General features: G+C 39.3%; 1 protein-coding gene across 1 annotated transcript; it reads right to left on the minus strand.

Annotated features, from left to right (window-relative positions):
• Window positions 1-1,927: 1,927 nt before the first annotated feature.
• Window positions 1,928-7,168, minus strand: LOC138636929 (interleukin-1 receptor type 2). The gene is made up of 9 exons (XM_069725248.1): window positions 6,714-7,168; window positions 6,046-6,304; window positions 5,435-5,609; window positions 4,479-4,656; window positions 3,776-3,862; window positions 3,635-3,700; window positions 3,416-3,539; window positions 2,302-2,447; window positions 1,928-2,085 (listed from the first exon to the last, which is right to left on the minus strand). Exons 1-9 carry the CDS (start codon window positions 6,796-6,798, stop codon window positions 1,940-1,942), a joined length of 1,266 nt encoding a protein of 421 aa, XP_069581349.1. The 5' UTR covers window positions 6,799-7,168; the 3' UTR covers window positions 1,928-1,939.
• Window positions 7,169-14,637: the final 7,469 nt, after the last annotated feature.

Raw genomic sequence — 14,637 nt, forward strand, 5'->3', positions numbered from 1 at the left:
CAGTGGCCACGTTGGACTCTAGTTAAGATCTTTACACACCTAAGAGGGAGAGACAAAAATAGTCAATGCTTCACTATGAAATAAATCTGTCCAGTATGCTACGACCATATTAGATAGTGATCCAACAGAACTGTGGCATAAACCAACACAGAAGCACACTAAAGCAGCAACTGTCTTGTCTCACAGTTCAGTTTCAATGCATCCCACTGTTCTCTACATGAAGGGACAATATGCTCACATAGTTTCAAAAACAAGGACAAAGAATTAAAACAAAACACATTTTGTCTGTTTTTCCACCTCATGGTTATTGTAATAACACTGCAGTGAAGTTCTTCATGCTTGGTCAAGTACAGTCGCAGACATGACTTTTGAGCAATAAATTAACTGTGAAAAAGCACGAAATCGACACAATGTAGGAACTGAAATGTGAACAATAGCAGACGAGGCAACCAAACTTTATATATTTATACATTTATTCCTAGAAACAACAACAAAATAACTCATAACAACAATGCAAACATACACAATGACACACACAATTCAAAATAAACAACACAGCAGTGGGGAATGAAGGTGATTGACTAAAGGGAGAAAACAGTATTACAGTGTAAGACTTTGTGTGGTAAGATTAAGCAGATGAGAAGCAAGTCACCTGAAATCAGACAGTGATTTAGGTGGTATTTTTGGAATTTAGGGCAGTCCAATTGTGCAAGGAGAGAGATTTTAGAAATAAGCACCAGGTTGCAGCAATGAGTCTGGTGATGCACTGATCTGTTAGAGGTCGGATCAGAAAAGAGCCTTGTATCGGTCAACAAGAGAATTCATAGATGTGTTCAGGTGACTGTCTTTTGAAGGGAATTTTGCTTGATTATTAACAAGGAAGGAATATGATCAGTGGCCTGTTCTCACCCCGGGAGGGGCATTGGTTAAGTCCACATGGCACGTCACAGTCAGATGCCTTCTAGAGTACTTTTACCTTACTTTATAGCAGCTTGTAGAAGTATGAAACAGTACAGTATTGCATGATATCACCTACAGACCTGGACTCCTGGGAGCCAGACAGTGAAAATTAAACCTATTTTCTAATTGGCTGCATAAACATACATTGATTAAACCCATACATTAAAAGGAGTGTTGGATCAGTGATTCTATCACAAGCTATTCCGAGTCTTTGCCTTAGAAACAGACCGTTGGACAAGTCAACAAAGAAAAGGCTGAATCCAGGTAAATTGAAGAACTGTCTGATGTGCATGAATGTCCTTTGGGCCTTCAGGGTGGATGCTCCTGGTGGTGTGAGTTGTCGGTTTGTGGTTGTGGGTGTGTTGAGGCACACACTCAGCTCCAGCTTAAGTGTCCATTAATGACTCTTGTCTGGTTGGACACTGCCTAGAGTTCCTTTTGATATGGCTTCAAGAATTAGGACTCTGTCTTTCTGTGCAGGGATCATGGTCCTGATTGAGGAACTTGGGGATCAGGAGCCGGTCACATGATAAATAGCTGTCCCAACCCATGTTCTGTTGTTACTTTTTAAGTGTGAGGTCCCATGCTCTTTGATGGTATAGATATTCCACAGTTTGGTTGGTGGTGCCTTTTGGTTGATCTTTTGCACTCTAAAAAGGATCCAGGATCATGTCAGGTACTGATAACAGATGTCATGAAGGTCTGAAGTGTTTTTTGGCGTTTAGCCTTCTGTCCGAGTCTGTTAATTGTAGAAGACACTGAAGCCAGCTTGAGAAGTTCACTCGACATAAAACAGTGGGTGAAAGGGAATTGATGTCTTCCTGGTTATTCTTGGCAATGCTTTGCTGTTTGAATGCCTAGAGTTGTCATGGTTGGGTTCGATCCCACACATGCACACAATGCATTCAAATCTAAATTGATGTAACAGTAAACACATTAGAGGTCGTTATTTACGGAAAGAGTGCGCACACGAACACAGCTAGAATGTGCTGCTCTGCCGAGCCAGGAAGTAATCCATTTTCTTTTTCTTTTTAGGTTTGAAGAGAACACAGAGGAAGATGGAAACCACTGTCAGGAAACAGGAAACAGCTACTACAGCTACAATGAGCCATGTTAATGTGGTGTCTGCAAAGAGAGACAGAGATCAATTAGTGTTTTGAAATACAGGTTTTTGTCTTGATCATTGCAAAGGATAATTCCAGAGCAATAGAACTTAAACTAGCTATCTGTTGAATTGGTTCTGATATAATGTGGTGTCATAAATCTTTCAAGTCTTGCCGGATTTTAAGAAAAGTTTGCATTCTTGATAATATGCCATCTTCATATACAAATACAACTCACCCTCTAGTTGAAGCTGTACACCAATTTCCTGTCTCCCTCCCATGTTCTGAGCGATGCACTTCATCTCCATCTTCACATCTTCTTCTGTTATATCTGCAACAACTAGCCTCAACTCAATGTGGCAGCCTTCGGACACCCTGGTAACCCTGGAAACATCGAGACAAGCATAGCCATCTGTATACATGGTTGAACTGAGATGGGTCACATGGAGAGAGCAATGGAAGCACACAGTGAATAGCAATCAGTGCAACCATGTAGTTTATCAAAATGGTAGTGCAATAGAACAGACATTCATTTGCATTTCCTTTCACAGATTTGCTCGTAATTCGGTTAAAACTGACTGAGAATTTGAATGGAAACTTAGCTACACAATGAATCACTCAAAACCCAAGAAGGTACAAATTTGCCCAATTTTTATACTGGAACAAAGCTGGTCTAAGTGTATTCGCAAATTAGTACAGCAAGGGGCTTTTTTCCGTGCTCGCATGGAGTTGCTATTTTTACGGCACAGTATGAACCCGCTGCGCCAAAACTGGAGGAACAGTGCATCAATGGGTGTGTCGGTAAAGATGCGCTCGTGCAATCAGTTTGATGTCATTTTGTAGGTGAAATCACGTTGGCGTTTCCTCCAAAGCAGCAGACCGAGGGCTATTTTCATGGCTTTCGTAGGCAAGAAAGCTCCAAACTCCTGGTGCAGTTTATTCATTAACACCACAACATAATTTACATTTTAAGTGCATTGCTCCTAAATGAATTACATCGGGAGCTTTGAGTGTGCATAATTTAAATATTCTAATATTAAATATTGTTCCTGCACCTGATTTAACTGTATCGGATGAGTTTTCTTTGTTCACTTTGACATGTGACATGCATCCATTCACTACTCGCGTTGCTAATAGTGCGGATTTCCAAACTTCATTGTTGGTTTGTATTGAATTATTTTGTATTTATCTTGAAGTGAATTTTGAGTGTGGACCCCCTACTGGTCACTTTCTCTGAGCTAGTTTGAAATAGTCCTTATTAAGTTGAAGTTGAAGATCAGGTTATGTTCTCATTCACACTTTCCCTCTTTTCTAACCTTATTTAGAGGAAATATCAGGAAACCAACAGTTACCTTATTCCCCGCCTGTCTTCGTAAGATGACTCCACTGATTTCCCATTTACCAACCATGCGACCTCAGTGGAATATGCCGTTTGACATTCAGTGAGCACCTTGCAGAACAGCTCCAGTACTGAACCTAAATGAAGTCAGAGGTAAATCTGAATTAAACGAATATTCTTTGTATGCATATTGCCATGAGATTGTATAAATTAGAACTCTTTTCTCACTCACCATGCGAACTTTCAAAGATGGTTCCATTGAGTGGAGAAACAATCACAGGTGGTCGTATTATCACAACTAAGAGAAAAATAAGCAAATTGGGATTACACAAAGCTCCAAAAAACAAACAAATATTAAAACAAAAAAACGTACCATAATCAGTGCTGCTGATTCGTCCTGGGTCAGAGATCGCAGTAAGGTCAGGCTCAGTTTTCATTGAAGTACTTGCAGGGCCTGTGCCTGGCAGACACAAATTCACACATCCAAACAATGAATCTTCAATCAACAATGGGATATTTTACACAATAACCACGTTTTAGGCCAAGCAACAGTGTTTTTGTGGAGTTTTCAGGTTCTTAAGTATCATCAGTGAGAGTTGTCTGGCTCTGACTCAGCCTTGTGAGTGTGTGTCCAATGTTAGGCCAGCAGAGGGCAGAGCACACTGAGGTGTCATAGTTACTATGTTGTGAAGAAGTAAACTCATGATCATGATTACATAATTAGTTATATTTGGTGATCCATGTATTGTGTTATTTTTAAATATACGGCCCTGACACTGTTTATAGAATTAAGAATGTATACGTATCAACTTTTAGTAAAAAAAAAAACAATAATAGGTAAAGAAATAATTTGGTCTTCATTACGTGGATCAGAATATGATAATACTGTAACTATTTACACTTATAGTAAACAACTTGCAGTTTGCAGCAATGTAAAACCAGCCTGCACAACTGTGTTGGTGTTATACCTAGTAATCTCAAATATAACATGCAATAGGTATGTTTTAGATAACGGCTCTGATTTCGGCTACACTCCTCAGTGGGGTAATTCATAAATGACTTTGAACATAACCAACCTTTCACATGGAGCTGGATGGTTCTGCTGACTTTGTGCTGCTGGTTGTTGATGAGCACTCTGAGCAGGCAGGTGTAGACACCAGCGTGGGATGACTTCACATCAGGGATCATTAGGTTCCCATTGTCCTGGTGGAAGGAGCCTGCTCCACATGGCTGAAGAGTAGACGGGCAGTCGTCCTGTTAGGAAGCAACATATTGTGTGACATAGGAGCGGGCGATATCAGCCTGGCCGCACTGGACTGTTCCCTGCTTCACTGTAATTATAGTCTGGAAATCCTGTTTGCATTAACAATCGCGCACTTTGAAGGGTGGCTCAATCAGTGACCAGTGGGGCTGGCTAAATGTGATGAAGTTGTAAATGTCATTGCAGCGGTGATAGAGTTTCGTTGGACATGGTTGTCAATCCAGATTGGTTCATCGCTCCTCCAATAGTTTTAAAAAGAACCTGAAGTCTTTGACCAGTAGGATGAAACACCTGGAAACAATTCCCTTTGTAGGTTACCCTGACCCGTATATTCATGCTGAGAGTTTGGGTCCGGTCACACTAAGCCAAGGCGATATGGCCTTGCAATAATATAAAAATGTTTTAGGATAATCAGGACATGGGTTGAGGGTTTGATCTAGCTGGGGCCTTGCATGCACCAAATGGTCAGAAGCATGGGACTATACGCCGTTTTAGACATGTTGAAATTACCACATTAAAGGAGCATTACCTAATAAATGATGTTTGTAGACCTCTGCTGGCAGCTAGTAAAAACAACAAATTTAATGGTATCAACCTTATTTATCAAACAGTACTACAACTCCTATCTCTGACGTCTTAATGAGGATCTGTTGTCTGTTTTGTCTCTTATGAATTTTCTAGAAATACAGTAAAATGCAGAAGGTTTGTTTTGTAAATTACAACTATTGTTGCTGTTAAGCAGGCAGTGTACAAAGGCTTTTTTTCACTCACCTTCTGCCACTTTATCAGGCTATTAGTCTTGTTGAAGTAACTTAAAGATGGACAGCTGAAATTCACTTTTTCTCCCACTGTGGCGGACACTGGGTAGAACAGTTTTTCAACGTCAACAGAAGCAGACTCGTAGACATATAGATCGATACTCCCAGTTACGCAGTAGCTTTCATTTCTGCAGAAAAAATTGAGACAGAAATATTAAATTACACTCTGCTGGTGTCGGAGATTATGTTTTGTAGGCCACCCTGTCTTCGGCCTCTCTATGGCGGGACGAAAGAAAAAGAACAATTTTGCAAATTTTGGGAAATGTTTTCACAATCTAATCTCAATCAAATTAAACAGTTTTAAAACCATACAATAATGTGAAATACAATACAACATATTTCTTTATTTTCTTATTGCATTATTATTATTATATGATTTTTTTGGGGGGGGAGATAAAACAAAGAATTTTGCTTAGTTTTTATAGATATTGCATTTTGTTTGTAAAATTGTAAAATAACTGTCAGTTATGATGAGAAGTTGTCACTTGTCAATTGAGTAGAGCACAAAAAAAGGAACAACCCAGGTGAGATTACTTGAGAAGTTTAGTAACTCTTGATGACTACCTGTAGGTGCAGGTATATTTCCCCGAGTCTGAGGCCTGAGCTGGTAGCAACCAAAGCTGTTGATCGCGCTGCTGGACACGTCCCTCGCCCTGATAGGTCGTGTCCTCTGTCCCGTTGTTCTTGCTGATGAGGTATTTTGCTGATGGGGGAGATATTTTGCGCACTTCAAGAACTCTCGTGAAGATCGGGAAATAGAGGATTACGGCCTCGCGCTCCACTCTGAATATCTCCACTTCTGATGACACCAGATAGCATCCGTCTGCAGGGAAAACAAACCTCAAAGACTTACTGCAGGTACAGGCATAAAGTGTAATGCCAATATACTATATTAGATCCACGGTTCTCGGCGAACCACTTGAGGGGAGCCGAGAAAAGGTCGTATTTTTACTTGACTTAACGAGGACAATGCTTGATAATCATACATCCAAGCAAAATTAATCAGACAATACAACAAAATAATTCCATCCTCAAAAGGGGGTTACATTCCTAAAGGAAGCATATGGTCAATATAGTTTAATTCTTCAAATCCTAAATAGTGACCAGGCAGTGTTGTCCAGGACAGAAATACAAGCAATATACTTTATGGCATTCTTTACTTCCGTCTCAACCAAGGCTTACACCACAGCCTCCTCATACATTATACAATATATAATATACAGCATGCTCACCTTTCATAGGCAGCGGAGGTAGTGGAGGTCCTCCATAAACATAGTCGATGATGAGCACAGTAAACATCAACGCCAAGCAGACCATGATGGCAAACTGCAGGGACACAACAATGTGAAATATAATTTACACCAAAAAAGGGTGTAGTGGTGTCCGAGTTAAGGACCAATCTGAGAGAGGAGGATCTGTTCAGGTAGTTTCAGCTTTTAGTAAAAAGTATTAGAGTTTAATACTAAAGAATGGAAACTATTCAAGGGAAACAACAATATTGGCAGTGAGTCATGTCCAGCAGAGTAAATTTGCCGATGTTGTTTCCTCAAGCAGCGTTTAAAGGTTTGATGACATTTAGCTTTGATTTGGTCTCTTTTGTAGGTTTAATACTTATGACATCACAAGAGTCGTTATCAAAACACTGGCACTCCCCTTCGTCCCGCCCCCACGCTCAGAATTGAATTTAACCACCCGGGTTTACCAGCAGCACTTCATGAGATGAGTCACAAATAAATGATTAAAGGTTACTTTTACCAGAGGTCAGCAAACTTAATGAATAAATAATAAATAATAATAATAATAATAATACAACAAAAAATACTATTTTGTTTTCAGTGACTTCAAAATATAGGCCAGGTTTTTTTTGCTGTTTAAACACATTTCCAGACTAGAATTGATTAATGAATAGCACTGGTACTAAAGAGCAGTCAAGTGTCACCCCTGTGTTTTGCTTATTTTGCCACTCTTATACATATTTATGAGAATCGGGTAATTTAATGTGATTATGTATTGAATTTGAAAATATATATTTTTGTTTTGTTTATGTTTAGGTATGAAATTAATTGAATCGCTCTCGTAAGGTCTACGTTATCATATTTAGTTTTGATTCCACTCTGGTGTGTTCTATTTATACATACAATAACATATCCATTATCCCAACACGTATTTTATCACATTTCATTTAATTAATCATGAATCAATAATACAGACTTCATTACGACTCCACATTATCCTTTTCTGTGTTCTGTCACGTTAGATGGTAAACGCTTAGATTTATGCAGAGAACTTTCACCACAGAGTTAAATCATCCTTTCCATGGAAACAAGCCGATTTTCACTTCTGCTTTGAGGCCTGTGATCACAGAGATCGACTGACTGCAGTCAACACTTTCTCACACACAGACACAACCACCAGTGATGCATCTTTTCCTCCGATTAAATCCTTGTTTCTGTATGTCATCAAAAGGCAATCCCATTAATAGTATCTGTGGGAGTGTCACTGCTGGCAATGAATACGTATACACGAGTCACAGTGCGCTGAGTGTGACATGTTATAGGATTAAATGGAAATTTTGGAAGATTGACAGTATCTATTTAAGTAGAAAAGCATCCAGCAAGAGTTTTTTTTGGTGATCAAACTCTTCAAAATCAGTTACATTGTACTTTTTTCCCTATATATTAACATACAATATACAATACTTTATACGCTCACTTGTCCACTTCATTAGGTACACCCGTTAAAATGTCCCTAAAGCAAATATCTAATGAGCCAATCGCAGCAAAAGCTGAATGCATTTAGAGATGTCGCCATGGTTACACGGAGAGCAAAAAAGATTTAAAGGGCTCTAAACGTGGAACGGTTTGTTGGTGCCAGACAAATTGATTTGATTATTTCAGAAAGTGTTGATCTGCTGGGATTTTCAGGCACTACCAGCTCACAGGTTTACAGAAAAGGGTTCAATAAAGAAAAAAGAAAATATCAAGTGAACGAGGTTTCGAGGAACCAGACAGGTTCGAGCTGATACTGAGGCTACAGAAACTCAAGTGGACACTTGTTACATCCAAAGTATGTAGAAGAGCATCTCTGAATGCACAACGTGTTGAACCTTGAACCTGAAGATGGGCTGCTGCAGCAGAAGACCACACCGGGATCCATTACTGTCGGCTAGGAACACGAAACTGAGAGTGCAGTGTGCACAGGCTCACTGAAACTGGACAATGGAAGGTTGGACAAAGACTACCCGGTCTGATGACTGTCAATTTCTGCTGCAACCTTCAGATGAGTCGATCTATCCCTTTATGACCACAATGTACCTATCCACCGTCGGCTATGTTCGGAAGGATGACGTGTCAACACATGAAACTCCCGATCAACTCAGACTGGTTTCTTGAACATCAAACTACACTTCAAATCACCTCCACGGTCACCAGATCTCCGTTCAATTATAAACCTTCAGGATGTGGTGGAACATTCGATTCTCATCATGAAGCTGCTGCCTAGAAATCAGCACCAGCTGCTCAATGCTATCATGTCAACATGGATCAACGTCTCTGAGGATTGTTTCCAGCACTTTGTTGAATCTTTGCCACAAAGAATCCTGAAGACAACAGTTACTAGTTTACGACAACCTAGTAAAGTATATGCATGTATATGAATATACATATAAATTGATTTTTTTTTTTTTTTTAATTATAGAATTGTGGAATTTTTAACTTATCTAATTTAGAATGCAAAACATACTTAACTATATTTTAACGTATGTTGTGAGAGGTTTTAAGTTTCAATATTTTGGGGTAAATTTCAAGCTTGATAAACATACTGAAGATGCTCTCAATTCACACACTGAGGAATATAGTTAATGCTGAAAATATAAAATATAAACTGGTCAAAAGTAGCAACATTATAAAAAATAATTAATTTCGATTCTTTATATAAATGTCTACCTAGCTGCCTTTTCATTTCCTGTAAATACTACATTGAGTTACATAGCAAAACTATGCTGTACAAAGTAGGCATGTGAGTATTTAAATATAAATCTTTGTATTGGTGTACCAATACAGATTTGTACAATTCAATTTTATATATAAACTGCATACTGTATAATACTTGCTATAGTAATTAACAGATACACATATTACATTCAGTGCATGAACATACAAATATAAAACAAAATTCCAAATTAATGAACACATGATTGTTCAAAAATCGTATGGTCAAATAGTGATATATATATATACTTAAACATACATTAGGACTTCCATGATTACACACACAGCAGGTCAGTATACTCACTGTGTCCAGGTGAGCGAGGCGGTTCCAGCAGTTTGACAGTGTGGTGGCAGCGTGGACTGCAGCAGCATGTGAGCAGCTTCCTATATCAGCTCAGGGGGAACCTACGTTCTCTTTTCAAGGTTCCCACCCCTCTGACATGGAAATTTCTCAGGTTTCCCAATGTAACACAGTGTACTGTACAGCTCACCACTCGTGCCTGCTGACTCCTCAACACACAGCATGTACACAAACATACTCACATTCTCTTCTCCTGGAGGAAGGAGAGCCATAGTTATTACCACCCAGATAGTTCCAGCTGGTTGAATCTGGAAAAAAAAAAAAAAAAAGCAGCACTGTTTACAACTGTTGCTCTCCGGTATCATCGGTCGCTTGCGATGATGGAAATCTCCGTTTGTTTTACCAGAAGAACACACATACATGTACACATTCACACACCAGATATCTCACATGAAAGATAATCAGTGAGCACTTGTGAAACCACAAAAACATGCGTGTAACAACTGGCCTTATCTGACCCTGCAGACAGCTTTGGTTTCGTTTGTCAAATTTTTGAGATATTTGTCAATAACGTTTATTTTTGCCGCCCCAATACAATGGAAGTGTGTAGAATTTGGTGGTGGTAAATGTATGTTTGAACTTCAGACAGAGCAACAACTTTAGTTTTTTCCTTCCTCCGGCCCCTATGCTAAGCTAAGCAAATACTTCCTGGCTCTATCTGCATACTTGACACAGACATAACAGCGATATATTGATCTTCTTATTCATATATCCCAAAGTTTCTCTTTAAGTACTGGTATGGCGTTTGTGTTAAAAGAAAAAGTTTGGGTTACTCTTTTAGTAAATTATTATATGGCTTCGAATTGGAAGTAATAATTATAATAGTTAATTTGCATCACGAAGATTGTATTTGTTGGTATTTGGATGAGTTGTCATTCTGTGAGTGAAAACCATTTTACAAAGACAGTACTCCCCACAGACCTGTTACTTTATGAGTGCTTGTTATTTATAAAGCGGCTCATTTGATGAACCGTTGATGTGGCTCCTTAAGTAGTTTCAAAGCTGAATCATTTTACCAGAGGGCTAACTATTTCTTGTGGTTAAACTGGAGGAGTAGCACGGCTCACAGGCTGTGGTGACTGCTTCTTTACAATTTATGCTTCATCATTTATAAATTACAAGTCAGACATAGTATAATGACATGTGATACACTCCCTGTTTTTCTTTCTTTTATGGCGAAGCATTACATCACCATGTACATCTTCACCAAGGCAGGTGGCATGTGGCAATTCAGTCAGTAGAAACGAGTGAGGGAATGGCAGTATAGAGGTAATGCAACACAGCTTCTGCACCAGATCCAGACAGTTTAATTGAGGAAGGTTTAATGGCTGGTTTCAGTTTTAGATATTTTCAGGTGTAGTTAATTGTTTTTCCCTCCAGTTGTCTGCACCCGTGCATGTCATTTAAGTTTGATAGATACACGCCACCCAGAGGAAAGACAGAGCCTGACAAGCCAACAGACTTGTTTCATATGAGGTAGAAAGTAAATTGTAAATAAGAATGTGGGAGAATGTGAAATCACGGCCAGTTGAAGACAAATATAACTGGTAATATGTGAAAAGCTTGGTTCTCATTATACTAATTGAGAATATATATATATATTTGCTGGCTGGCAAGATTGTGGTGTTCATGTCAGAGGGAAAAGAATTCTGTCAAAATTTTTTTCCTTTGTTCTAAAAAGGAAACAAGCATGACAAACAAGTTTTAACGCCTCATCTTGTGAAACAGAACATGGGTTGCCATGAAGCAAGGCATTCAACATCCTTGCTCCTGTGAACCTCCCTGACTTTGTGTGATTGTCCAAAACAGGCTTTTGCTAAAAAGCAGTAACATTTATACATAAATACTTAATGTAAGTGAATCTGAACTACAGTAGACTTCACGTGAGGCACACAGCTAACCACCACTGCACAAAGAAGCAGCTGTGTAATGGTAGTATGACTCAGTGTTCTGTCATCTCCTTGTGGAGAAAATACGGTGTCCACCACTGCACTGTTGAGCATTACTCAGTTTGATTGACATATTGATTCTGACTGGGCATTTTCCAATATAAACATACCTACGTATGACATGAGTATGCTGCTGTGATGCAAGTGCTAGGGTGACATGGTTGTCATAGAAACAGTCCCATAATGGGGAGGTCTCTCTCTCTCTCTCTCTCTCTCTCTCTCTCTCTCTCTCTCTCTCTCTCTCTCTCTCAAAGCAGAAAAGTTTGTTTGTGCAAGCATGGCAATTTTTCAGACTTTTCCCAGCCCGCCCTGAAGCCACAAATCACTGGATAAATAGTTGTTAATGGTGATACAACCACCCACGAAATTCTTGTTTCACTGTGACAATTTGATCCATTCAGTTCAATAACATTTGCAAAGTCTAGAAGATTTGTACAGTTGAATTATTGAATCCCTATTAAAGCTAGCATAGGGCTAAATAGAGAATGCCCTTCATGCATTCATCCGGACGATCTGGGAATGTCTTACCAGACACCAGATCTAAAAACTCTGTATACTGTGAAATACAGAGAGATTTATCTGGTAGTGATTGGTTGTTATCAGCATTGTGTGAACCTATTTCACAAGGACTTGATTGTAAAAGTCCTGCAGCGTTGCTTTAAACATAGTCATAAGTCGTACTGTCCGAGATCTGAAAACAGACTTGTAAAAGACCCAAGTGAAAAGGATAAAATGATAGTATTTTACACGTTACATTCATGATAATTAATATACTATTTTCATAATTAATCAGTTTTTAAATGAGTGGCCCTGACCCTTTTATTATTGATAATAAGCAAAAGCACAAAATGGACCTTTTACACACACACATTAGCCAACGACACTGTTGACACGGACAGGTTGAAGGTGAGCGACAGAACATACTGTTCATTTAACTCTTATGACGGCCATTGAGAAAGAAGAGGTTGCGTGTTTTGGGAATTCTCCAGATCGCCTCATTACTCTGATCTCCTGATACCAGAACACTGATGAAACGCTTTGAGAGGTCTAATTTGTTTTTCACTTGCAAAGGAATTCACCTTATATTAATGTATATATGCGTTATATTAACGCATTACATTGTAAGGCCCTTAAGGACCGATTTCTTTTCAAGACCATTTATTAATGTTCGATACCTTTTCTCCAATCGATTGAAGAAAAGGTATTGTGCATGAATGAAAACAGCAGTTCCTCTTGGGGGTGCGATACATAAGCTACAAATTGGTATTTCTAATGTGTCTGCATCTTTAATTGAAATATTTGGGTGAAGCAACAATTTCGATGTCTTACAGACACAGAAGGTCTTACAGGGGAGATCTGGAAACCTGCGTCCAACACAATCTGGCTCGAACAGGAAACTACTCATAAAATGCATGCCATTGTTTCATCACCAAATGTGACAAAGTCCAGGCTGCACAGACCAGAGTTCTTTTTAACATGAAAAACTGCCCAATAACTAAACACTAACCATGATTAAAGTAAATAAACTGCAGACATTGTGCGAAATAGAGACGATGGCAGCAGTGTTTTTAATTTAGTTTAATTGATCTCTCTGCCACAATATTAACTCATTTGACATGTTTGCAATCATTGCAAACAATGGACGTGGACCCTGGGTTAATTTAGGATGTACTGGAGCAGCCTTTGACCAATCACAACTAACCACCATATACCATATGTTTTATCCCGAAACTTAGCCGACTGCGTTAGTTTAAGAGCGGCTGAGCAAACCTTCACGCCAACAGGGTTTCCAGACGATTATCACAGCGGAGTCACGTTTGCGTGGTCTGATTCCACAGAGGAGCTACTGACGCACAGATTGCTGAAACTGTTGATTCTGGCTTTATAGAAATGTGTCAGAACACACTGCATCCCAGCAAAATGGAGCCGCATAGCAGCAGACTGGTCAAAGTCCCCATGCTGACCCTGGTTCCCCAACAAATAGGCCTAAAATGAGCACGTGAGCGTCAGAAATGGACCATGGAGCAATGGACGGTGGCCTCCCTTCTCTTTTACATCATGTGGACAGATGTAAAAGAGAAGGGAGGGGGTATGACGCTCTGGGCATTCATTTGCTACACCCAGTAAGATGCAGAGGATTAAAGGATATTGCTAACAATGTGGTCTTGTGGAGTTCATGCCTCGACAGGTCAGACTCGTCTTGGTGGCCCGAGGAGGACCTACGCAATATTAGGCTGGTGTTTTTTGGCTTAACATTTAATTTTAGCCTCAAGTAATGAAGTGCAATGCACAAACTTGATTAACTTGATTCAAGTCGAGATAAGACAGAAATGTACACTTTCAAACAGCTGCTTCAGAGCTTTTAGCAAACTAAGCGATTGATGTGCTGCCATAAATGATATATAGAATTCCAATCTTCTCAGTTAATAAATTGCTCCTTACGTAAGACATCCGCAGAATTTGTCATTACTTCTCTTTTCAGCAGAGCTCAGACACGCACTCAAACTGAGATCAGACATATAACACCACAGGAAGGCCTCAACAGGAAGTCAAACTTTACAACACACCAATGCCATTTTCTTTGACCTGCCCGGTCTCTAATTTAACATATGAACAAATAGTTTGAACGTCTGAATTATATTTCTTGTTGTATTGTTTAGCCAAGTGGAAATCTCGAGTTTTATAAGAAAACAACGTAAAAAAACATTCATGAGCACGTCAAATCTGTTGAAATCGAGCAAATTGTGCAGCTGACGTGTGAATGTTTCAGTTCGCCAACGTGTTACAAAATGGCTCTTTTCGACATGTTTGCACGTGTTTGAGAAACTAATCTCAACAAAGACAAGTGGAGAAACTA

Source organism: Brachyistius frenatus, unplaced genomic scaffold, assembly GCF_029030835.1.
Source record: "Brachyistius frenatus isolate BFR_SWC_R1_liver_20210118 unplaced genomic scaffold, ASM2903083v1 Contig_416, whole genome shotgun sequence".
Taxonomy (NCBI): Eukaryota; Metazoa; Chordata; class Actinopteri; family Embiotocidae; genus Brachyistius; species Brachyistius frenatus.